The 23,922-nt window shown below is 35.9% G+C and overlaps 1 protein-coding gene across 3 annotated transcripts in view; it reads right to left on the reverse strand.

The window, feature by feature from the left end:
• Positions 1-1,039: 1,039 nt before the first annotated feature.
• Positions 1,040-23,922, reverse strand: part of arntl2 (aryl hydrocarbon receptor nuclear translocator-like 2) — a 28,744-nt gene continuing 5,861 nt past the window's right edge. The window contains exons 1-17 of one of the 3 annotated variants that reach the window (XM_048168547.1): positions 14,476-14,608; positions 13,372-13,501; positions 11,913-11,966; positions 11,769-11,810; positions 11,431-11,588; positions 11,195-11,274; positions 10,192-10,284; positions 9,464-9,581; positions 8,320-8,466; positions 7,239-7,479; positions 6,251-6,357; positions 5,490-5,640; positions 5,279-5,346; positions 4,560-4,677; positions 4,096-4,186; positions 3,899-3,998; positions 1,040-2,881 (exon numbers count right to left, since the gene is read on the reverse strand). In XM_048168547.1, the coding sequence (XP_048024504.1) occupies positions 2,730-2,881; positions 3,899-3,998; positions 4,096-4,186; positions 4,560-4,677; positions 5,279-5,346; positions 5,490-5,640; positions 6,251-6,357; positions 7,239-7,479; positions 8,320-8,466; positions 9,464-9,581; positions 10,192-10,284; positions 11,195-11,274; positions 11,431-11,588; positions 11,769-11,810; positions 11,913-11,966; positions 13,372-13,448 (1,797 nt within the window). In that variant the 5' untranslated portion in view covers positions 13,449-13,501; positions 14,476-14,608 and the 3' untranslated portion in view covers positions 1,040-2,729. Of the gene's footprint in view, positions 2,882-3,898; positions 3,999-4,095; positions 4,187-4,559; positions 4,678-5,278; positions 5,347-5,489; positions 5,641-6,250; positions 6,358-7,238; positions 7,480-8,319; positions 8,467-9,463; positions 9,582-10,191; positions 10,285-11,194; positions 11,275-11,430; positions 11,589-11,768; positions 11,811-11,912; positions 11,967-13,371; positions 13,502-14,475; positions 14,609-23,922 lie in introns of those variants that run through there. The other 2 variants (XM_048168546.1, XM_048168545.1) reach the window with 2 other exon arrangements.

Raw genomic sequence — 23,922 nt, forward strand, 5'->3', positions numbered from 1 at the left:
TGACCGATCGATTCGCTAGATAAGACCCTTATTCCTCATCTGGTATCGTTTAACCCTTTGAGCGGTACGGTCCCACATATGGGATTTTTATTTCAGTGCCCCTGGGCGTACGGTACCACATATGGGATTTCGAACGTTCAGCGACGTCACATAACTGCCAGATTCAAATTGTGCGCAGCTCTTGTCATATATCACAGCTATGCAGTGTTTTCAGGCACATGATGTTTATTTTAAGGTTTCAGACATTTAAATATGCATAAGCACCATTAAAACAATACATTAAGCGTTTATAATTTACACATTGATGTCCGACATCATGGAAGCAGCAATAACAAATATAATTTGGCGACATTTATTCATATCAGACACACATAATGGGCCTAAGTAACTATAAAGTTTACTCTATTATTCTTCCAGTTCACCAGCCACTTACTTGCATATATTTCGGAAGAAAATGATGAATTAACCTGCTGTAATCCGACTGACACGACTCTTGTGAACTGCAGCGCAAACTAAGATGGCGGCGCCCATCTCGCATTATAGATCAAGATAAAGATCATTTATAAAGGTTTTAAAACGACAAAGCACACTCACTTACACATATTTGAGAATCGGAATATCAGATAGTTGATGACATGGTAAGCAATTTTGCGAATATTTTAAATAAAAAAGGAAAACTAAATAACAGCGATCCATCTGTCATACAGTGTTATTGTTGCTGCATTCAGCGCTCGTGACACGCAAGACGCGTCGCCATGGAAACATTAAAGGCGAACGTTCTAAAATAACGGTCGCCTTAAAAAAACTCACTCTGGGGGGACAGTTAGAATATTTTAAACTCACGATCGAAAGGGTTAAAGCCCTTTGAAGCTGCACTGAAACTGTCATTTTGACCTTCAACTTGTTGGTAGCCAGTGAAATCCACTGTAAGGAGAATAATCCTGGAATGTTTTCCTGAAAAACCTTCATTTCTTTTCGACTGACGAAAGAAAGACATGAACATCTTGGATGACATGGGGGTGAGTAAATTTATCAGGAAAAGTGTATTTAAAAGTGGATTAATCCTTTAAGCTTGACAGCCTCTGGTCACAACTGACTTTCATTATATGAAATTGGTAATTGGCGTGAACATTCTTCTAAACATCTCCATTTGTGTTGCATAAAAGAAAGTCTCACAGGTTTGGAAAGACATGAGGGTGAGTAAATGATTATAAATTGTTCATTTTAGGGTGAATTATACCTTTAAAAGTGGGTTACCATCATAACTTTATGGTTGGATTTGTATTAAAACTCAGCTTGAAGCAGGAAGAATGAGCAACCATCTCTCCATTGTTGAGTTTTACGCTATACAAATGTGATTGTTAGTATTTTGAAGTTGAGTAGACATTAATTTTTTTTAAATCCCATTAAAATTAATGGGATTTAATTCTAAAATACAAAGTTTAAACAACAATCACCTACTAAGTTCTGATCACATAAGCATATTATACATCTTTGCACATAACTGAACAAGAAGACCTAATGAAAGGATGAAGCCCTGAACAATGTTTAAGTCTTCAACACCATCATAACACAAGTGTCTAAAAAGTGGTACTTGGCTGATCCGACAAAGGATTTTGAGAAGGGGATTCCATGAATTGTTCCCTGAGAGACCCTGCCCTTATTTGCGGACAACTTTGTCCAGAGTTTCCGATCATCATTTTGCCGGATACTGATCTCCATCCAGGCATTCATTCAGAACAGAAGATCTAATAATTATACACCTGAAGGGGAGACAGCTGGGAACTTTTTCCCAGGTCTTCTATAATACAGCTTACTCATTGGGCCCATCAGTAAAAATGTTGTCCCAGGCCCTGTGAATTGTAGTGACGGTCCTATTTCAAGAGTAGAGTAGCCCTGGCAGGCCAGACTTAGGTCTGACAGAAAAGCGCACATTCACACACAGATTTGTAGATTAGAGAGGAAATAAACACAAATGACAGGCCTAACGGTGAACCTCAAATTTCCAATTTTTCCACACAGTCTTTTCAAGTAGTTCTGTTCGACAAACAACCACAAGTGCTCACCAATACCCCTCCCCATTGTTCCACTCGTTCATCATGAAACATTGAATTCAAGATGATTTCTGCTCTAAAAGGGTAAAATAACTACCAGGTTTCCCTTGGCAAAGGAATCCCATGACGTTTATATATATATATATATATATAAAAAATCTGTCCAGCTTTACCTCAAAGCATCCATGTACAGTTCAAGTGTTGATTGACTAAGGAAACAGTTTTGAAATCCTTACACCACTGGATCACAGTGGACCATTTGAGTTCTTGCCTTATGGCTTGCCTGAAGCATGTGTTTCTCAACATGGCAAAACAGGCCAAGAACGTCTCTCCGTTCTGATCCATGCCGAGGGGTAGCGGTGACCTCAGAGCTGAGATGAAGAAATGCACACCAGACCACATAAAACTTGGTCCTGTTGCTTAAGGTACTCAGCTTTAAGGTACCCATAGACCCCCATGTCCTTTGGTTCTCCTTCACCAAAGGGAGCCATCAGATAACCTGCCATGCAGCTTGTCCAGACGCATTAAAAAACACTAATAAATTAAAAACAAAGAATTGTTCGAAGGCTTGCTGCCCAGTGAAAATTAATGGATGGTTCATTTTAAAAAGCTCCAGATAAGATGGGTCTTTTAAAAAAAAAAAAAAAAAAAAAAAAAAAAAATGGAGCCGAGTGTTCACAGAGACCAGTGCATCTCGTCAAAGTCCACGGCCTCACCCAGGTTGGCATCCGTCTCCAGTAAGCTCATAATGACTGCCATGGCTGCCTCGTCAGTGCTCAGAGCGCCCAACCCAGGAACCCCCTCAAGATCCAACTGAGAGCTCCCCTCTGGAGGACACAAACAGAGGCAGAGAACGGAAAACAGTGAGTGCCATATTTGATAAGAATTTCAATTAAAGCCAAAGCAAAAAAAAAAAAAAAAAAAAACTTTTAGTGCAACATGTTTGCAAAAAAATAAACATTTCCAATCTTACTTCTAAAGGAAAAAACGAAAAGAAAAAAAAAAGGACAAAATATTTACATTTAATATAAAAACAACTAGAGAACATAAAAGTACTGAATTTAGTTTTTAATGAATCTGTCTTTAGGTCAACAGCATAGACAAATTTTATTGGGCCAATTATCATTTATCAGCCATAAAATATTTATTAGTGTTTTACTAATTAACCATTGAAAAAGTATACTATTTGATTAATAATAATGAGTAATAATAATGATGTTGGTGCCGATAGCCTCGTGGGCAGCACGCCAACATATAGCGCCATTGCGCTTCAGGCAAGTCTGAGTCCCGGCTTGCGGACCTTTCCCGATCTTGTCCCTCCTCTCTCTCTCTCTCTCTCTCTCTCTCTCTCACACCTCGGTTCCTGTCCACTCTGTACTATCCTATCATAATAAAGGCAAAAATTGCCAAAAATAAATCTTTAATTACTACTACTACTACTACTACTACTAATAATAATAATAAGCATAATTCTACATAGCTTTCCTGGCCAAAGTCATAAGTCCAATTCCCGGGGGAAAGCAAGTATTAATACATTGTCTTCCTTGAATGTAATTTCACTTTGGATAAAAGCATCTGCCAAATGCATAAAATGGATTATGAGAATCATTAATATGAATAAGAATAAAAAATAAACATACAACAAACCTAAACAAATGTAAAAAAATTATCAATAAACATCTGTCACAATGCAAGTCTTAAATGTTCCAAAAACATTTTCATTTCACAAAACAATTTGCCCCACCCCCAAATTTTTTTCCAGGAAAAACCCAGACATTTTCTTGACAAGCTATAGTATCTTTAGTACCACATGACTAAATGCAATATAATGCTGTAACATCTACCCATGAGATTTTCAGCCGCTGTGAAGGCCCCACCCCGCGCTTCCTCCTCTGAGCTTGATTTGCCAGGCATCTCCACGTCTGTTGCTTCCCCATTTGGCACCTTACAGCATGAGGAGTACAGTTGTGTTAGAATGCAATAAACCACAAAAGTAGTAAACTCATTTCTAAACACAAAGACAGTTATTCTGCAGACTCACGTTGCTGCTGGCCTGCGCAAGGGCCAGTGGAGACTTGTCCTGCAGTACACTGAATGGACTTGTATTGCCGCTGGATGGTGAGGAGTTCATCCTTAAGAAAACAGGATGACTTCAGAATTCAATGAGCTTTTCCTTGTGGGATGTGCAGAACTACATGTTTTCAAAACTGACTAATTGACGCAATATTTCCAAGAATCTTTTGCCATGCAAACTGCCTAACTGATAAAAGAACAGTATGCCAAAACACTGCTGCTAAAATATCAAAAGTCATATTTGAAAAAAATTATTAAATATAGAAGGGAAAATACTTAATAATCTAGTTGACCTCACTAATTAACTAGTAATTTGTTGTATGACTAGTTTACCTTCAACCCATCCGTAATTGTCATAGCTTGTAATTTTTCACTGTAAACCACATGTATTAGTGATATAATAATGGAAAGGAAGCTACTTAATTGGTTTACCTATTATAGTCCATTATCTCGTTAGCGATTTGAGTCCCTATGCAGCCAGCGTAAATCATGCCAGATGCACTGGAGATCCCTGGGATGATTGGAACTTGTTGAGACTTCTTGGCATCATCTACAAAACAAAATGCAAAAATGACTATCAGACCAGAGTCAGATATGTTTAAAGTTAATGACAACAGAAGCTTGCTAAACACAGGGGGAAAATGCTGTTTCATGTCCTTTGCAAGACTTAGCAGGTGTCTTGCTAATGTCCTCCGAGCAGTTTTTTTTGCAGGCAAAAGGCATACAAGCACAGTTCAAACGAAACAAAACACAAAACAAAAAAAACAAAACAAAAGCAAAAAGCAAAGCAAAAAACAAAACCCAACAAAACAACAAAAACAACAAAAGAAACACACACACACCAAAAAAAAACATAAAACAAAACACAAGGCAGAGCATAAAACAGAAACAAAACATAAAACAAAAAAGCAAAAAACAAAACAACCCAACAAAAAACTAAACGTGATGCATCTATCTAAAAAGGAGACTAGCTGTTTTAACTGGAAGGCTTTACTTTTCATACAGCTGCCACATTGAATGATGCGTTTTACCCATTTGTTTTTCTTTGAGCACTTTTCCCTTGTATATGATCTTGCAATGGAATATGCAAATTGTAGGCACACGCCTAGAAACGAAACATATTAACAACATTGGCAGATCTCAATACTTACCCTCCAAGGCCTTGGAACTGCTAGGCTGCTCGGCTTTATCTCCTGATCCACCTGGATTACTTTTACCGCTGAGTCAGGCGGAAAAAGAGTCGAGAAATAATCTGTTATCTCATCGATCACAGAATTTGGTTGCGACAGGTTGAATCATGACATTGATACTGATTAATAGCAAAAATGGGCTGTTAGAGGGAAAAAAAGATGGGGTACTTACGATATTACTGTGTTGGTTGACACTATGTATTCTACTTCTTTGGTCCAGGGATTTATAAAACTAAACCACTGACTTTGCAAGGTGACGAAAGAGCCATATTTCGTTTTGAACTTATAGCAATTTGTCTCAATCTTCTCTTTACTCCTCAGCACTGTAAAAAGCAGCAACCAAAATGACTAAAGGGATAGTGCACCCAAAAATATTCAATCCCATATGACTTTTCATTTCTGACAGAACAAAAAATAATGATCACATATTTGCATATAATGAAAGTAAATGAGGATCCAGGCTGTCAAGCTCCGACCAAAAAGCATCAAAAAGCAGTCAATATAACTTGTGTTATATTCATTAATTCATTGTTTGGAAGAGTGGTCAGTACAGTCAACATTTCTTCTTTTATTTTATCCAAAGAACAAAGAAACTTATGCAGGACTGGAATTACACAAGTATGAGTAAACAATGAAGTATTTCACACGAAACCATGAAAAATGTCACATTTATTTGTATATACATGTAATCCAATATAAATCAATGAGGATCACTGAGGCATTGGCCTCATGTATCTGCCATTGAAAGCTGTTCTAATGTTCTTTAGTAGTAAGACTAATAATGACTAATGATGGATGATGAGGATTTGGCAACCCGTGTCCTTCTCAGTACAAATGTTCTAGGCAATCTGCCCAGTTTCTTGGAAAATACTTTCAGGAAACTTTGTTTACAGCTCCAGTGTTCCTAATAGTAAGAATCTAGATGAATTGTACCTTTTCTGTGTCTATCCGCCAAATGAGGCAGGTCGTCCAGGTGGAAGTATTCATAGCAGGATGTGCCTAGCAGTTCCTGGGGTAAATAACCCAGAATAGTGGTGGCTCTGTATGCATAATACAAAAGGACGTCAGCTTTTAAATCACATTTTTTTCACTGCACATGAAACATAAAAGGTGATGTGTGTAATTTTTTTCAATGTTAAATACTTTCTCCTATCACAACATGCAGAGGCAACTGTAAGTAAACCACTGATAGGTTGATTTCCCAAAGAAAGTGTAAACACTGTGGCACTATCAAACCTTTTCATTTGAGAATCTTGGCTATCCTGATATGACAACAATGCTGTGAGTTTGGGGCAGGACTATCTGTATTTCTGACCAATGGCAGAAGATGAGAGTGTTTTAGAAAAAATAAATAAAAATACAGTTTCAAAGCAGTTGTCATTATATTTGGTACACCAGAAATTGTACAATTCAGCTTCAGTTATCAACTTCAATTATCACTGAACTTGAGCAGATTAAAAAGTAAAAAAGCTAGAATGATTTTATATAATTAATTTACATAGATTACTGTAAAATACTATTAAGTACTAAATCTATCAAGAAACATGGTGCATGATTTACTCTAACTTTCACTCAGAAACTGCTTTTAAAGTAGAAAGACTGAAATAGTATTTTCTTGTAAATCATACTCCAAACTTTTTTTACAGCATAGTTACTCTCCAACGTTACATATTAAATGAATAGCAAATAATTAAATACAATGGTCTCCCTTTAACTAATACAGGATTTGAAAAGAAAACACATGCCGCCCTCTAGTGAGAATGATGTGTTCATGTACAGTCAACTTACTACTGAATGAATGAGGGTAATTACATACTGTGGGAATATTTTTGTGTAAATTACTATGATTATGTGCACAAACAATTATTAGTCCTAAAAAATAAATGACTTTTACTTCTTCCTAAAGCAGGAGTAAACTAACCGTTGATCCACGAAGGTGAATTTGCCATCCATGGCGTAGCGGGTGACAAATTCAGTGGGCTTGACCTTGATCTCTCCGTTGGCCTGCGGGAGGGTGTGGGGGTGCACACGGCCCACTGCTACCAGGCAGCTGAAGTGGGAGCTCTCTTTGTCCACCTCAGCCTCCCCCTCCGTGCCCAGCTGGCGCGTGGGCCAGATGCGCATGTAGCCCGTGCAGTGCACGGTGCAGTACCGCTGGGACTCTGAAGGGGCAGCCAATCAACACAGAGTCAATTTACACGTGAGCTGCGAGCCAAATGTTCCACCATATGTTGTTAAAGAGGGATACAAAGGTGCACGTTTCCTTCCCTTTTCGATTTGCTTGATTTAATCTAAAAACGTGCGGTGAGAAATATGACACTTCAGTATTTTTTTGTGTTGTGCCAAAAGTGACACATAACAAAGCTTAAATATAAGCTTTTGCTTAACATGTTGAACAAGCTGTAATTTTGAAACACTAGTTTATAATGCACGTTCAATGCATAAAAAGAATAAACACATGGCTTTACAGGTTTGTCTGAATGACTAGTCAACTAACTGCTCGGGCCAGTTTGGAAAAGGCTATGCTCACCAAGAACAGAAACATCAATGCTATCCAAGTCCAGACAGCACAGCACAACACTTTCCAAAGTGAAGTCACTATCCAACTATCCAAGTTTGTAGGGATACAGCTGTCAGAATAAAATCCCACAAGCTGTGCTCACACTACTGCATGTGGCGAGAAGAAAGAAGAAAAGATGACGCGTGTAATGGAGTAAAAATGCAGGCCACGTCATCAACACGTCACAAAATGACCAGTTGGATGTTTGGTTCTCAGCAAGAACAGAGACATGAAGATGTTTTCCGCTCACTTTTTTCATAATTTTCAATCATAACAGAGCAATCATAACAGACTTCAGTAATGGGTTTTGATTTGGTTTCATGAACACAAGGTTCTTCTGATTCACTTAATGCCATTCACTGGAATTAGAAAACTACCTTTAACAACTTGATTGTAAAAACAAGATGAGCTCTTGATGTTTCCGAACTGTAATTCTACTGACCTTTCTTTTTTGAGGCACCCGCCTGGAAGTCCTTCTCCTCTTTGATGGTAACTTTGTTGTACTTCATTCGGCAGAAGAATGAGCGCCGGGCTCCAGAGCAAAGACGAGCCGATCCGAGTGGGAGCTCAGCCTGCACCTGCAACCCCGCTACACACACACACACACACACACACACACACACACACACACACACACACACACACACACACACACATCAGAGAGAGTTGGATTGGTTAAAGGAATGCTTCCCCCAAAAATGCATGTTCTGTTATCATTTACTCACCCTCATGTTATTCCAAATCCTTACAAAAAGCAATCCTATTTTCCCTATAAAAAGCAATCTTATGGCTTCGGAAGACTTCAAATACAGCGCATGAGTCATATGGACTACTTTTATTGTGCTGTTTTTGCCAGAATACAGGTTTGAAACATGTGGGAGAATAAATAATGAACTATGAATGAATAATAAACTATCACTTTAAACACTCATACATACACTACCATTCAAAAGTTTGGGGTTAGTACGATTTTTTTTTTAAAGAAACCAATGCTTTTATTCATGTATTCAAGTGATCAAAAGAAATTTCAAATTATAAAAGACTTCCATTTCAAAAACTGTTTTTGAATTTTCTATTCATCAAATAGTCATGAAATGCATTATAGATTATAGTTTCCACAAAAATATTAAGCAGCAAGTGTTTTCAACACTGATAATAAGAAATGTTTCTTGAGCACCAAATCCAGCATATCAGAGTATAAGGATCATGTGACACTGAAGACCGGAGTAATGATGCTGAAAATTCAGCTTTTCATCACAGGAATAAATTACATTTTAAAACGTTAAAATGAAAATAGCTATTTTAAATTGTAATAATATTTCAATATTAAATTAGTATTTAATTAATATTTTATTAATTAATATTTTATTTCACAATATTACTGTTCTACTGCATTTATGATCAAATTTAAAAAAAAACTTCAACCTTTGAATAAAACAACTTTTGAATAGTAGTGTTTACTTTGTTTATTAATCAGATTGAACACAATGTGCATGGAAAGGCATAAAACCGTAGAAGCACTTAAGAAAAACATTTAGGAAGCATATACACAAACTTGACACATAGAACAACATTAATATGTTTACTTTTGGCATCTATGAGGCGCTCCCGTGGGTAGAGTTCAGAGGCAGAAAGCTGTTCCTTCACTTTTCCAATGTCCTTTGGATGAACATAGTCAAACAGGCTCTGTCCAATTAACTCCGTCTGTGGAGAAATATATTCAAATGAGCCATGATCTGACTAATATTTTCTGCTAAAAATATCATCAGCTTAATGATTTATCACCAGGTAAACAAATGCACAACACAATGCAAACAAATGCAAACACACACACACACACACACAAAAAAAATACAGTATCAGTCAAATGTTTGGACATGCTAAACTGATTTGTGTTTCTCATGATCTCATAAAACCTTTAAAACAAAAATCATATATTTATAATATTATTTAATAATTAAGCTGGCAACATATCTGAGATGAACAAACAGAATAAAACTAAATTAGTGAATTTTCAGATCTCTGTAGCAACTTTTTCAAAAAAAAATAGAATAGAGACAAATCTAGCGACTTTTTGGACTGTTAAATCATACTTGTTCCATTGTCTGACAGAAAATATGTAAATAAGAACAGCTTTATTGGACATTCAGCTATATATTATATTAAAATTACAGTATGTGAGCATGGATTAGGAAAGAAATCTGATGTAAACTGCAGACAGTTTAGCGTTTTTTTTTTTTGAGCAGCCTTTAGCTACATTCGACTGAAAATATTTGGCAAATATTTGGTCTTTTTTATAGTCAAATTCTCCTACCCGACTGTAGTTCAGGATTTTTGAAACAGATTCTGAGACGAAGACAATTTTTCCACGATCACAGCCAACCACGAAGAGAAATCCATCCGCAGCCTGGACAAGAGAGAGGGAGATATCATTTAGGGTTAATGTTGTAATTTCGCAATAGCAAACAGTCAAAATGCCCTGTTTAAACAAAAGCTATTTTTGGAGACTCTTCCACCCACATCATCAATAATTTGCTGTGATATTTCTTCTCCTATATCACATATAGCTTTAAAGGGATAGTTCACCCAAAAATCCAAGATGTAGGTGACTTTGTTTCTTCAGTAGAACACAAATGTTGATTTTTAACTCCAACCGCTGCCGTCTGTCAGTGGTATAATGCAAGTCAGCATGAAATTTGACTATAAGAGTAAATAAAACACGACAGACAAATCCAAATGAAACCCTGCGGCTCGTGACGACACATTGATATCTTAAGACACGAAACGATCGGTTTGTGTGAGAAACCGAACAGTATTTATATCATTTTTTACCTCTAATACACCACTATGTCCAACCGCGTTCAGCACTCGTTTAGTGAGGTCTGATCGTCAATGAGTGCTAGACACTAGACACTTCCGCTGTCAGAGCGCGATCAGACCTTACGAATCGAGTGCTGAACGCAGTTGGACATAGTGGTGTATTAGAGGTAAAAAATGATATAAATACTGTTCGGTTTCTCGCACAAACCGATCGTTTCGTGTCTTAAGACATCAATGTGTCGTCACGAGCCGCAGGGTTTCATTTGGATTTGTCTGTCGTGTTTTATTTACTCTTATAGTCCAAGTTCCCGCTGACTTGCATTATACGACTGACAGACGGCAGCGGTTGGAGTTAAAAATTCATCATTTGTGTTCTACTGAAGAAACAAAGTCACCTACATCTTGGACGCCCTGGGGGTAAGCAGATAAACATCAAATTTTCATTTTTGGGTAAACTATCCCTTTAAGACACAGCTCTCTAAATTGTATGGACCTACCCTTAGGACAAGGTGCTTGAGCTCATCATCTGGGAGGAATGCAGGTTTGTAATTGGCTTCTGCAAAGGAGTTGGTCGCTCCTGAAAAACAGGCACTCCGTTACACAACATACAATCAAGAACATTCATCGCTGTATAACAAAGTTTGTTTTGAAATACATTTTCAAGCTCAATATTAGTCTTTGTGCATGCTAGTCCACACAAAAAGCTAATTGTGAAGACATTTGACAAGCGTACCTTTGAGTGATTTGAGGTGCTGGACAGCCATTCGTAACACAGTGAGTTTGTCAAGCTTGCGGGACATGGGGTTACAGGTGGGAATCATCGCTGCCAACTCGTCAATCAAGTTATTCATCTTATCTCGCCGTCGTTTCTCGATCTGACTGTGAGGTTCCCTACATGATGACATTATGTCGTAAGTACCATGGTACTCAACTTAGCTGAAATATAATGTCACTAAACAACAAACTACTTTAGTGTTCGAGTTTCAATGACAGTTGAAATTGCAAATAGAAAGGAGAATGAATGAATAAATAAATAAATAAATCCCCATAAAATTTAGAGACAATAATTACCTGATGCACTTAATTTTTAAGTGCTGGTCATCTCCTTCTGATCTATAAAAACAAAATAATTAAAGATATACAGATGTTAAAAATAAGGAATAAAACTATGGATCAATTTTGAGCCATACTGAGTATTGATAATGGGCATAATACCTTCCCTGATCGTCCTCCATATCCTCGTCTAGATTTGATGCAGATTTTGCTTCTCTGGAAACAAAGCGGTGAGATGATTTAAGTGACTCATGAAATTCTGCAGTAATTCTAAGAGGACATTATACACAGACCACGCACTTCCCTTTCCAACACATCTTGACTCATTCAGAAAAGCAGAAGGGGGGCTAACAGGACAAACAAGAGGATATTACTCATACAAATCAGCTGTAAAATCCCAATATATAACAACAAATGTATTATACTCTCACACCAACACAGATACTCTTTCTAGACACTAGGACTGGGCAGTATGGCATATAATCGACATTTATGTGGGAAATACTGTTTTTCACGTTATTTATAAAAAAAAATAAAAAAATAAACAGAATAATGCAAAAAGAGGCAGAGATAAGTATATATATATAAACACAAAATAAGCACAAAAGATCAGTTGTTTGCAGCTATAGTACAACTTCACAACTCACCGAATTAATAGAATTAAACTGATATGCAAGTATGTGACCAATCAGAATTAATAAACAGAACTACCAATTTGTATTCATGTTTTAAAGTTACACAATATGAGGATGCTTTTGCACTGCTGCCATTCTCTTTAACTTATGAAAAAACATTATTTTTTCTGCCTTCTAAATGAACAAAGAAAATAAATAGCATTAAAGAATTAGAATAGGAAAAAAAATTCAAAGAAAGAAGTCTCTTATACTCACCAAGGCTGCATTTATTTGATTAAAACAATAACAGTAATATTGTGAAATATTATTATTACAACTTAAAATAACTTAATAATTTATAATGTAATTTATAATGTAATTTATTCCAGTGATGTCAAAGATAAATGCTCAGCAGCCATTAACTCCAGTCTTCATTGTCACATGATCCTTCAGAAATCATTCTAATATACTGATTTGCTGCTCAAGAAAAATTATTCTTGTTATTATTACAGCTGAAATCTGTAGCACTCTTTGCTTAATATTTTTGTGAAAACCATTATACACTTTTTCCAGGAATTCTTGATGAATAGAAAGTATTTAATTGGAATAGAAATCTTTTGTAACATATAAATGCTTTTACTGTCACTTTTGATCAATTTAAGGAATCCCTGCTCCTTGCTGGATAAAAGTATTAATTTCTTTTAAAAGAAAACAACTTCTGAATAATAGTGTAAATAAAATTTAAATCGTTGGAGTAATTAATTTTAACTTAATTTTTTGAATACTTTTTTTTTTTATTCAAAACTAAATTTAAGCAATTACATAATTAGATTATTTAAAGTAGGCATTACCACACTGTTATTTACATTGTTAATATATAAAACCTTTCATCTTTAATTTTATTTTATTGCAAAAATAACAATATTGCCAAACCAGCAGCCAAATATTCGCCAAACCACCAGCCTCTACTAGAGACGAATAAAAAATATTTAAAAATATTTACTTACGGGATGTCCATGCTGCCTTTCCGTTTCCTGGGCAGCTCCATGCCTGAAGCCATGCCGGTGGCTGAGGTGGGGGTCATCAAACCAGACAGAGAGACAGAAAGGCCCTGGGGTTCTTCCTCTAATGCATCTCCTGCCATTAATGGGAGGGATTTATTTTAGTAAAGTGACAAAAAGAAACGTGCCAAAAACACAATTTGAAGTAGGCAGGACCTCAATGTTAAACTACGTGCTACATATTGGAACCAGGGCACTGTGGAACAGATTTCATAACAGACATCTAAAGAATCAGACCATCTGTAATCGGCGCACAAATAGTCAAAGGATTTTTATGTGAATTCAGAATGATACTTTGTGTCTGTGTCGTGACTTAAATAATACACTGGGCATTTTTTTTTTTTTTTATCTTGTGAAAGTCGTCACAAGGGAAAAAAATGTTTTAAAAATGTAATCTTTAAACCCAGAAACCCAGTTTACAACTGGTTCTTAGAAACAGAGGAAGTTCAGAGAGAACTACTTAATGCCACAATATTACAGACAAACCTACTTCACCACCTCAAGAACTTGCATTACTCTTTCCTTTATGCTCATCTATCAGCCCATTTAGACAATGAGGCATCAATTAATATACAGTCTTTGGCTTCCTGTACAAACACAGCTTTAAAACCAGAAACCTTTATGTCAGTGTACTTACTTATGTCTATTTACATAATAACCAGTTTCCACAACTGAGGACAAAACACCAGTCAAACACTAAGACCATACATCCACTGGAGTTCAAACAGCTTTAACTTCTTGGTTTGGCAAAAAAAAAAAAAAAATATATATATATATATATATATATATATATATATATATATATATATATATATATATATATATATATATATATATATATATATATATATATATATATATATATATGAGCTGCATTTAGTTACTGTTTTAAATGAAAGCGAAGGAATCTGATAGGGGGGAAAAAAATTAAATTCAATAACATTTCATGTTTTGGTTTCTATTAATTGGGGAAAAAGGCCTAGTGTGATTATCTAAAGGGACCTATAATGCCCCTTTTAAAATGACTATAAAGAACGTGTTCAGCCTTACACTGTTCAAACCAGAGTTGTACACTGACGGAGAGACTCAGGAAGAAGTTACAACTTATAGAAAGCATCTGGACGTTTCTGAACGGTTAGTAGATAAATTTATGTAGTTGCTGTGGAGTTGGTTCAACTTATCAACTAGCATGTGCCGTCGGGTTAATCTTTTGTGCAAATCCAGCATTGAATTGACCCTCGTTTTTGAAGTAGTCTGGTGTAAAATGATGACAACAACACTCTTCTACAACAACTCTTCCTCTTCTCTAAAGCAGCCCAACATGGCCTCGTCCCCTTCGTTGCGTGTTCTCGGGGCAGTATTCAACGTACGAAGAAAGTGTAAAACTCCTGCAGTTCAAAAAACTTCCGCTACGCCCTACGCCTTCCCTTTTCAACTTATGGAAAAAAGTGTAACTGACACAACGCTAGGACTGGGCGATAAAACAATAACGATATGTATCGCAATAGACACGTGATCGATATCAATAAAAAATGTGTTCGATAATACATTCGATATTTTTTATTCTTCGTCGGAAGAAAACAGAGCTTGCGAAGCAAGTTTGGTTGCATTAACAAAGGCACTTGCTCTCTGGTAACCTAGCAACGTAGGGAGTGACACGCTAACAGCCAATCATGTAACAGTATCAATTTTGGTTGCGGCATATCGTTGTCTTGTGCTGGTCTGCTGGATTCCTCTTCAATAACCGGCGACTGATAAGCAGAAAATGAATGCCGCAGCGAGCGAGGAAATTGTAAATAAAAGAGGAAAAGTGTTCATTGAGACTTTAGACTAGGGTGACCACCTGACTATTGATCTGTTGCAGGACAGTAGATGTGATTTTGCGGGACAATGCGGGACACATGAGGCTATGTAAATATTGATTTATATGGAGTCAAATTAATGCCTTAAAGTTTTGCACAAAAATAAAGTTTTGCAAAACAAAAAAAAAAAGAATTGAGCAATAAAAAAATGTTTTGCAAACAAAAATAAAGAATTGCAAAGGAAAAATAAAGTATTGAGCAGAAAAAAAAAATTGCAAGCAAAAATAATAAATTGCAAAATAAAATAACGTAGTGCAAAAATAAAAATATATAATCAATTACAAAAATCAATGACAGCTGTAATCCTATTTTATCTTTGCCACATATTTTTCATGACACGCTATGCCCCCGCTTCTTGACTCCACCCCCACGTCAAACCAGTGCCATAAAGAGAACCGCACAGAAAAGTGCAGCGCAAAAGAAAACCGGTATCGTGAGCGCACGCTTGACTGAAACGCAGAATAAAATGAGCGTTGCAAATGATTTAGTAGGTTTGAGCATGAAAAATATGTGGCAAAGATAAAATAGGATTACAGCTGTCATTGATTTTTGTAATTGATTATATTTTTATTTTTGCACTATTTTATTTTATTTTGCAATTTATTATTTTTGTTTGCAAAACTTATTTTTTCCGCTCAATACTTTAATTTTCCTTTGCAATTCTTTATTTTTGTTTGCAAAACATTTTTTTGTTGCTCAATTCTTTTTTGTGTTTTGCAAAACTTTAATTTTGTGCAAAACTTTAAGGCATTAATTTGACTCCATAGGGATTTACATTTGTTGGCAAACTTGGCATATGCGCCGATTAATGTTTCTGCCGGTGAGTGCCCAAACTATAATGTTGCACTTATGGCAACATTAAATCCTGGAGAGAAGACAATTCTAGATTCACGGCTGCACATGCAGGAGGACAAAAGTTTGAGCGCGCAGATGCAATATCTGAGCGAGAGCGCGCGCGCGTCCAGTTTTGTGCAAAGGAATCCGCCTGTGAGTGGAGAGATTGCTCGCGCATTTGATGCGCTCTCGACATTTTTCAATATAATAACGCCATAGAACCCGCATTAAATGAAATATTAACGTGAGAAGAAACTCGTGTCTGAATTTCGCAATTTTGTATTGGTTAAAACAAATGGAGAATATCTCGTTTTTCTGTAGGTGCTCGACCATTTCCGTGTGTGGCGCTTGATCGCCGCCGTTCGTTGGAAATATTTAACATCAGGATGGATGATTACATGCTTTAAATCCTCGATTTGGGCAGCTTTGAGCAGCTCTTGGGGTTCTTATCCAGTACGGAAGATGTAATCTTTGCTGGTGTAGTTGTGTTTACCGACTTTGATGAGGCCTGCTCTTTGCGCTGTCCACTCAGTTGTCATCAGCGGGAAAATCTCTCTCTATGATTGCGCTGGTTGGTTATTTTCACAGCTAGAATATGACGGCTGCACAAATAGATTTTTAAATGCTCACAGTTTTTATTATATTTCTTACTGTGGTATTGTAATTTTAGGGATGAAAAAAATTACAGACATAAATGAAATGCGGGACACTACTTAAGTCTTGCGGGACAAAGCTCCTAATTTCGGGACTGTCCCGCAAAATGCGGGACGGGTGGTCACCCTACTTTAGACTTATGTTTACATTTTAATTATTTGAGTTTTCCATTGACATTTCTGTCTTAATATCTGAGGGGATTATGATCAGAGGAAGGTTAAGTTTAAAATAAAAATGTTTAAATGTAATATATTTTTCTCCTGGTCCTTATTTTAAATGGGTCATAACAATATCAATAATTATCGATATCGACCGATATGAAACACTGATATCGTGATACACTTTTCAGCCATATCGCCCAGCCCTACACAACGCCAGTTTACACTTTTCGTAACTTGAATATGGAAGGCGGTCTGGCGGAAGCTAGATATTTTACTTCATAACTTGTTAAATATGGATTTTTTTTTTTTTTTTACACAAAGCGCAACGCTTCTCTTCAGAAAGCCTTTATTAACCCCTCAATGCTGTGTGGAGAAGACGTTTATGATGGATGGATGTGGATGGAGACACTTTCTTCAGCTCATACTCGTGACCCCTGTTCACTGCCATTATAAAACTCGGATGCGTCAGGATATTTATTAATATATCTCTGATTGTGTTCATCAGAAAGAAGAAATTCATATACACCTAGGATGGCTTGAGGGTGAGAAAAGCTTGGGGTAATTTTTCATTATGAAAGTGAACTAATCCTTTAAACAGAGTTCTTTAAAAGAAAATATCTCCCTTTGCATTGAACTTTGAGGGTCGTAACTTTGCAGATGTTGTTTATGCTCAAACAGCAACATTACACACTGAAGTTAAAAAAGCGAAATCATAATCAACCACCCCTTTATAATGCAGAAGCGTGCAATTTAAACAAATGTATTCAAAGTTAAAGGGTAGCCTAAGTACTTCACACAAACTCTAGCAGGTGGCTTGGTTCACAATATGGTTCCCTTATGAAATGCATTGTGAATGCAAAGTGCTCCAGCTTCTCTTTATTTTCTTATTTGTGCGCTTTCAAACATTTTGCGCCACATCACTATACAAATCAAGAAGAGGGGATGACAACATTTCACAAGAATGGAAAGCATATTAAAAACCACAAACAAACTCTTTAGGTTTTCTACCAAACTCATGGTATTGAGATAATAAATTGTAATTATTATTCTAATTATCACTATTATCAATAATAATAACAACACTGAAAATGTGTCCATGAAGTAAAGCTAAAATGTGAATGCAAAAAAATAAATCAATAAATAAAAAGTCTTCACATGAGGGTCATATTGACATAACGAGGTTCATCAATCATCATATTGCAGTTAATCATTGTATTTACATTTTTTTTTTTTTATAAAACTGCAGTTCGACCTGCCACCAAGAGACAGAATGAAGCTGTATTTGCCATCTGTTATTGCCATTGACTGCCATAATCCATTCACAAACTCCCTGCAAGCAGAGCAACTTATTCATGAATAGGCTTTCACAGCGCAGTCTGTTTTCCCGCCTGCTTCACCTGTTGCTTTAAGCCTCTAAGACCAACAGACACGCTCGTCCTCGGCCATGTGTACACGTGCATGGACTGCGTGTGTGTTCTTACAGTGCCATCAGATTCAGGCAACAATGGAACTGGCCAGGCCAAACACGGCTTGTGGCCCTGGCTCCTATATTTAACAGTCCTCTACAAGCCCAGTGACCTAAATAGTCGTTAACAGATCAGCAACAACCTGATTTTTAATCCTATGTGCTGGAGTGAAGATCTGCGGAGGGATTATTTGGTTTTATGAGGCTGATAGGAAGGCCACACCCAACAGTGAAGAGCTCCGTCTTTCACTGGCTCATGATTTTATTGGGACTCCACTGACCTGCATTTAGATGCTAGCGCTCGTGACGACTGCGTGACGTCATTTGCACAAGAGAAAGGCCATTTCACTGACTCACTATTCATACTGATGTGAGGATATTCCAGGACCATTTAAATGCATACCATATATATACATACATATAAGTATATATGCGTAGGAAAGGAACAATCATATTTCCAAAGTATTCAACCTCAATAAGAAAATATCACTTAACATTTCTTAACCTTACCGGCTTCTTTTTCAAAACAAATGCATTGTAAATGTAATTATACACTTTAAAAGCATTAAAAGCAAACACACACCCACACATTGCAAAAGTACCTCGGTACTAGATAATCCAACTAAATTACTTGATAAAACAGTCAATGCGAGCACTACCTGTTATCATGGAGAAAAATTATCACGTCATCATAAGGTGAGCTAATTATTCATTGTGCTTTGCGCTGTGACCATAGAGCCGCACGAGGAACATGTCCAAACTCAATTTATTTACGTCAACGTTGTGCAAGAAACTGACAAAAGTACAAGAAAGTAGGTCAGTGAGTTGATTTGGCACCACACCTTGGTAGTATTTTGCATTTCATCAACCTGAGTTAAGCATTACAGTGATGTTAAGCTAAATATCTGACAAACGGGTAACCGCAGGGTTCAACTATAACTACTGTTGACGCATTGTCATTTGTTAGTTGATCGTAGTATTTATGTCCTGAAAACTATAAATGTGTCAACATGGTTAAGTTATCTAGCTGGCTGGCATATTTGAGGTTTTGGGAGTGAAGAATGATTTGTGATTTGCTGTCTGACCTTAGAGAGGTCATTACACCATTATGAGCTCTCTCATCTTTAAGATGGGGCATCACAATAAGAGTTACGCCACCCTAGCACATCAGCTCAGTGGATGTAAGGGAAGAAGGAGCTGTTATAACTTATTATAAAATAAGTATTTTATCATTTGTCCCACAAAAACTTAAATAAGGGATACTTAAATCACTATTATAAAATAAATCACAATAGGGTGATCAGAACCCCAACAGGAGGCAGAGGGTATGGAAGCTTGTTTCTGCCACTGAATAAAAATAAAAAAGTTAATTGTGACTTTTTATCTTACAATTCTGACTTTTTTTCCCCCTTGCCATTTTGTATTATTTCTCAGATTTGCATAAAAAAAAAAAAAAAAAAAAAAAAAAAATCAGTTCAGACCTTTTTTCTCAGATTGTGTGATATAAACTCGCAATTGCAAGTTATAAAGTCACAATTGTGAGATATAAACTCAAAATTCTGAGAAATAAAGTCAGTTTTTTCCCCTCGGAATTGGACTTTGCAATTGTGAGTTTATATCAGTGTTAATTTTGACAGCAAATTTTGATTTAGTTTTAGTCATAGTCTTTTGACTAAAATGCCATTTAGTTTTAGTCATATTTTAGTCATCGGAAATTGTTTTAGTTTTAGTCTAGTTTTAGTCGACTAAATCTACAGTAGATTTAGTCGACTAAAATCTAATTTAGTTAAATTGTAATGCATAAAGCATTTCTCTAACAATACACAGATCCTATACACTGATATAGGTACATCTGATATTCCCCAAACTGTTTATGTTCACCCAACTTTACTTTGCTCGCCAAAGCGGACGGTTTTTGACCGTTCAAGTGCAAAAAGACACGAAAGAGCAAAATTCTGCATATTTCAGGGATTGACACACTTATCACTGAGGTACTATAGTTTTTGTTTAAAATTTTATTAGATTTGATTTTTAGTTTTAGATTTTTAATTTTTTTGTGTTTGTCTTTTAGTTTTCGCTTTTAAATGTCTAAGTTTTTATTTCTGTTATTTTAATACCTCAGGTTAAGGTAAAGCTTAGAAACTAGATGAAATAAAATAAGTTTACATTTTTTATATATATTTATTTTTTATTTCAGTTTACTTCAAATAATGAAGATTTCTTTGGTTTTAGGTTTAGTTAACTATAATAACCCTTATACTTGTAAAATATATTGAATAATATGTCAAATAATGTTCTTAGTCTTTCCTTCCTGTGACAGAAGATACAGTAGTTTACTATGAATTAAATAGAAATTAAATTAAATACAGTTTATTGTGTAAACAAAATAACAATAATGACCAGGAAAAAAATAATAATTATAAACCATCCCGAAATACACCGTGACTCTTATTCTGAAATGTCTGCAGCCTGCGTTGTAGCCTATTGTAGTAGCAGGCTACTAATGAAGGGAGAATATGCATTCTTACAACCTACAACACATTACCATATAAACATAGTGTAGTAAACATTGTCGTAATTCATCAATATTAGTTTATAAGCAATCTCTTGGCATAAATGTGCGCTATTCATTAATTACTAAGCAGTCTGAAGTGCTGCTGCGCGAGCCTGTAGAGCGCGCAACAGCGCCGCGTTTCCCGCGGTTAGATCAGCACGTTACACTTCAAATGTGCGCATCTTCCACACAGGACAGCGTTCCTGACTGGATATATCTTCCCAAATCGTCCCTCTCTTTCATTTTCGTCTCGTTTTTATTCATTGACGAATATTAGAGTAGATTTTAGTCATAGTTTTAGTCATTCAAAACACATTTTTATTTAGTCATCGTCTCGTTTTCGTCCGTGAAAAAATGTCGTTGACGAAAATTATGACGAAAATTATTCGTCAACGAAATTAACACTGCTTTATATCTCAATTCTTAGAAAAGTCAGAATTTTAAGATATAAACCCGCAATTCTGACTTTTTTTCCTCACAATTGCAAGATATAAACTTGCAATTGCAAGAAAAAGGTCAGAATGGCAAGATATAAACTCGCAATTGTGAGGGAAAGAAACGTCAGAATTGCAAGATATTAAACTCGCAATTGTGAGAATAAAAAAAAAAAAATCATAATTGCAAGATATAAACTCGCAATTGTGAGGAAAAAAGCCAGAATTGCAAGACATAAACTTGCAATTGCGAGGAGAAAAAGTCAGAATTGCAAGATATAAACTTGCACTTGTGAGGAAAAAAGCCAGAATTGCAAGATATAAACTCGCACTTGTGAGGAAAAAAGCCAGAATTGCAAGATATAAACTCGCACTTGTGAGGAAAAAAGTCAGAATTGCAAGACATAAACTCGCAATTGCAAGGAAAAAAAGTCAGAATTGCAAGATATAAACTCGCACTTGTGAGGAAAAAAGCCAGAATTGCAAGACATAAACTCGCAATTGCGAGGAAAAAAAGTCAGAATTGCAAGATATAAACTCGCAATTGCGAGGAGAAAAAGTCAGAATTGCAAGATATAAACTCGCACTTGTGAGGAAAAAAGCCAGAATTGCAAGACATAAACTCGCAATTGCGAGGAAAAAAAGTCAGAATTGCAAGATATAAACTCGCACTTGTGAGGAAAAAAGTCAGAATTGCAAGATATAAACTCGCACTTGTGAGGAAAAAAGTCAGAATTGCAAGATATAAACTCGCACTTGTGAGGAAAAAAGTCAGAATTGCAAGATATAAACTCGCACTTGTGAGGAAAAAAGTCAGAATTGCAAGATATAAACTCGCAATTGCAAGAAAAAGGAACTCGCAATTCTGACATAACTCGCAATTGCGAGTTTATATCTTGCAATTCTGAAAAAAATTAGAATTGCTAGATGTACACTCGCAATTGTAAGGGAAAAAAGGCAGAAATTAAATAAAAAGTGTCAATTATCTTTTTTTTTTTTTTCTGTGGCGGAAACAAGCTTTCATAAGAAGGGTCTTCTATCAACCTGAATGGATTTTTTTTCCGTCAATGACTGACTGCAGGCTGAATGTAGATCACTCCACTTAATAAATGGCTACTTACCAAAAACAAATAGAACTAAATAAATAAATATTAAATAATAGAGATGCATCAATATATATCGGCCAATAATCTGTAGTTTAAAAACAGCCGATAGTCAGGGCTGATATATCCTGTCAATCAAAAGAGGGCAGGAAAATGTGTAAAGAAAATGCTAAGGAATCAGTTTGATGTTCAATATTAAAAGTAAGGTACAAAAGGCAGAACCACCAAACTATCAGTATTGTCTGCAGATATCACTTTGAATAATCGGCTATTGGTACCGGTGGAGAAATTTAGTATCGGTGCATCTCTATTAAATATACATGAAATATTGATTAAAAAAAACAGACATCTTGACTTCAGTTTAAATGATCTGTTATGTGAGAACCAGGACAACAGTCAATTAATTTGGCACCCATTATAGCCTACAAAAATATCTGACCATTGGTTTAAGCTTAAAAAGAAAAGCTACAGTTACTGATAAAGTGTGAAATTGACAAATGGTATAGTGTCTTATTAAAATCTAACAGCAAATGATGGATGATTCAGATGAAAAACCATGTTAATTCTTCCCATGGTTGAATAAAACACTGGTGCATTCCTGTCACTAAAGCCAAAATGTCATAATGTCTAGGTTGTTTAAAACCACAAACCAAACCAATTGAAGCATGTTGGCAATAAACAGTGGATTTTCTGTATGACGAAAGCAAAACTCAACATTTTTTTTTCAGACCTTTTCATATTAATTCATATTTTTCATATTAATGTAGTGAAAATGACTTCAACTGTCCCCTGACTTCAACAGTGTGGAACACTTTTAAATATAGGAGCCAGGGGCACAAGCTGTGTTTGGCCTGGCCCATTCCATTGTCACCTGAAACTGGCACTGTAAGAACACACACATAGTACATGCACGTGTACACATGGCCAGTCCGAGGACGAGCGTGTCTGTCTTGGTCTTAGAGGCTTAAAGCAACAGGTGAAGCAGGCGCAAAAACAGACCGCACAAAAAAAGCTATTTTTTTTTAGTTCAGTTTTAGGCTGTAGGGCTGTCAAACGATTAATCGCGATTAATCGTATACAAAATAAAAGTTTGAGTTTGCATAATATATGTGGGTGTACTGTGTGTAATTATTATGTATATATAAATACACACAAATTAATGTATATATTTAAGAGAAATGTTATTTATGTACAAAATATTTTATTTTATATATAATATAAGTTATATAAAAATATAAATAAATACATATACTTGTAAATATTTCTCAAATATATACATGAATGTGTTTGTATTTATATATACATAATAATTACACACAGTACACCCACATATATTAGGCAAACTCAAACTTTTATTTTGTATGCAATTAATCGCGATTAATCGTTTGACAGCCCTAGCTGAATTACTTTTCAAAAATGTGAGAATCACT

The sequence above is a fragment of the Megalobrama amblycephala genome, linkage group LG19 (genome assembly GCF_018812025.1).
Source record: "Megalobrama amblycephala isolate DHTTF-2021 linkage group LG19, ASM1881202v1, whole genome shotgun sequence".
In the NCBI taxonomy this organism is placed as follows: Eukaryota; Metazoa; Chordata; class Actinopteri; order Cypriniformes; family Xenocyprididae; genus Megalobrama; species Megalobrama amblycephala.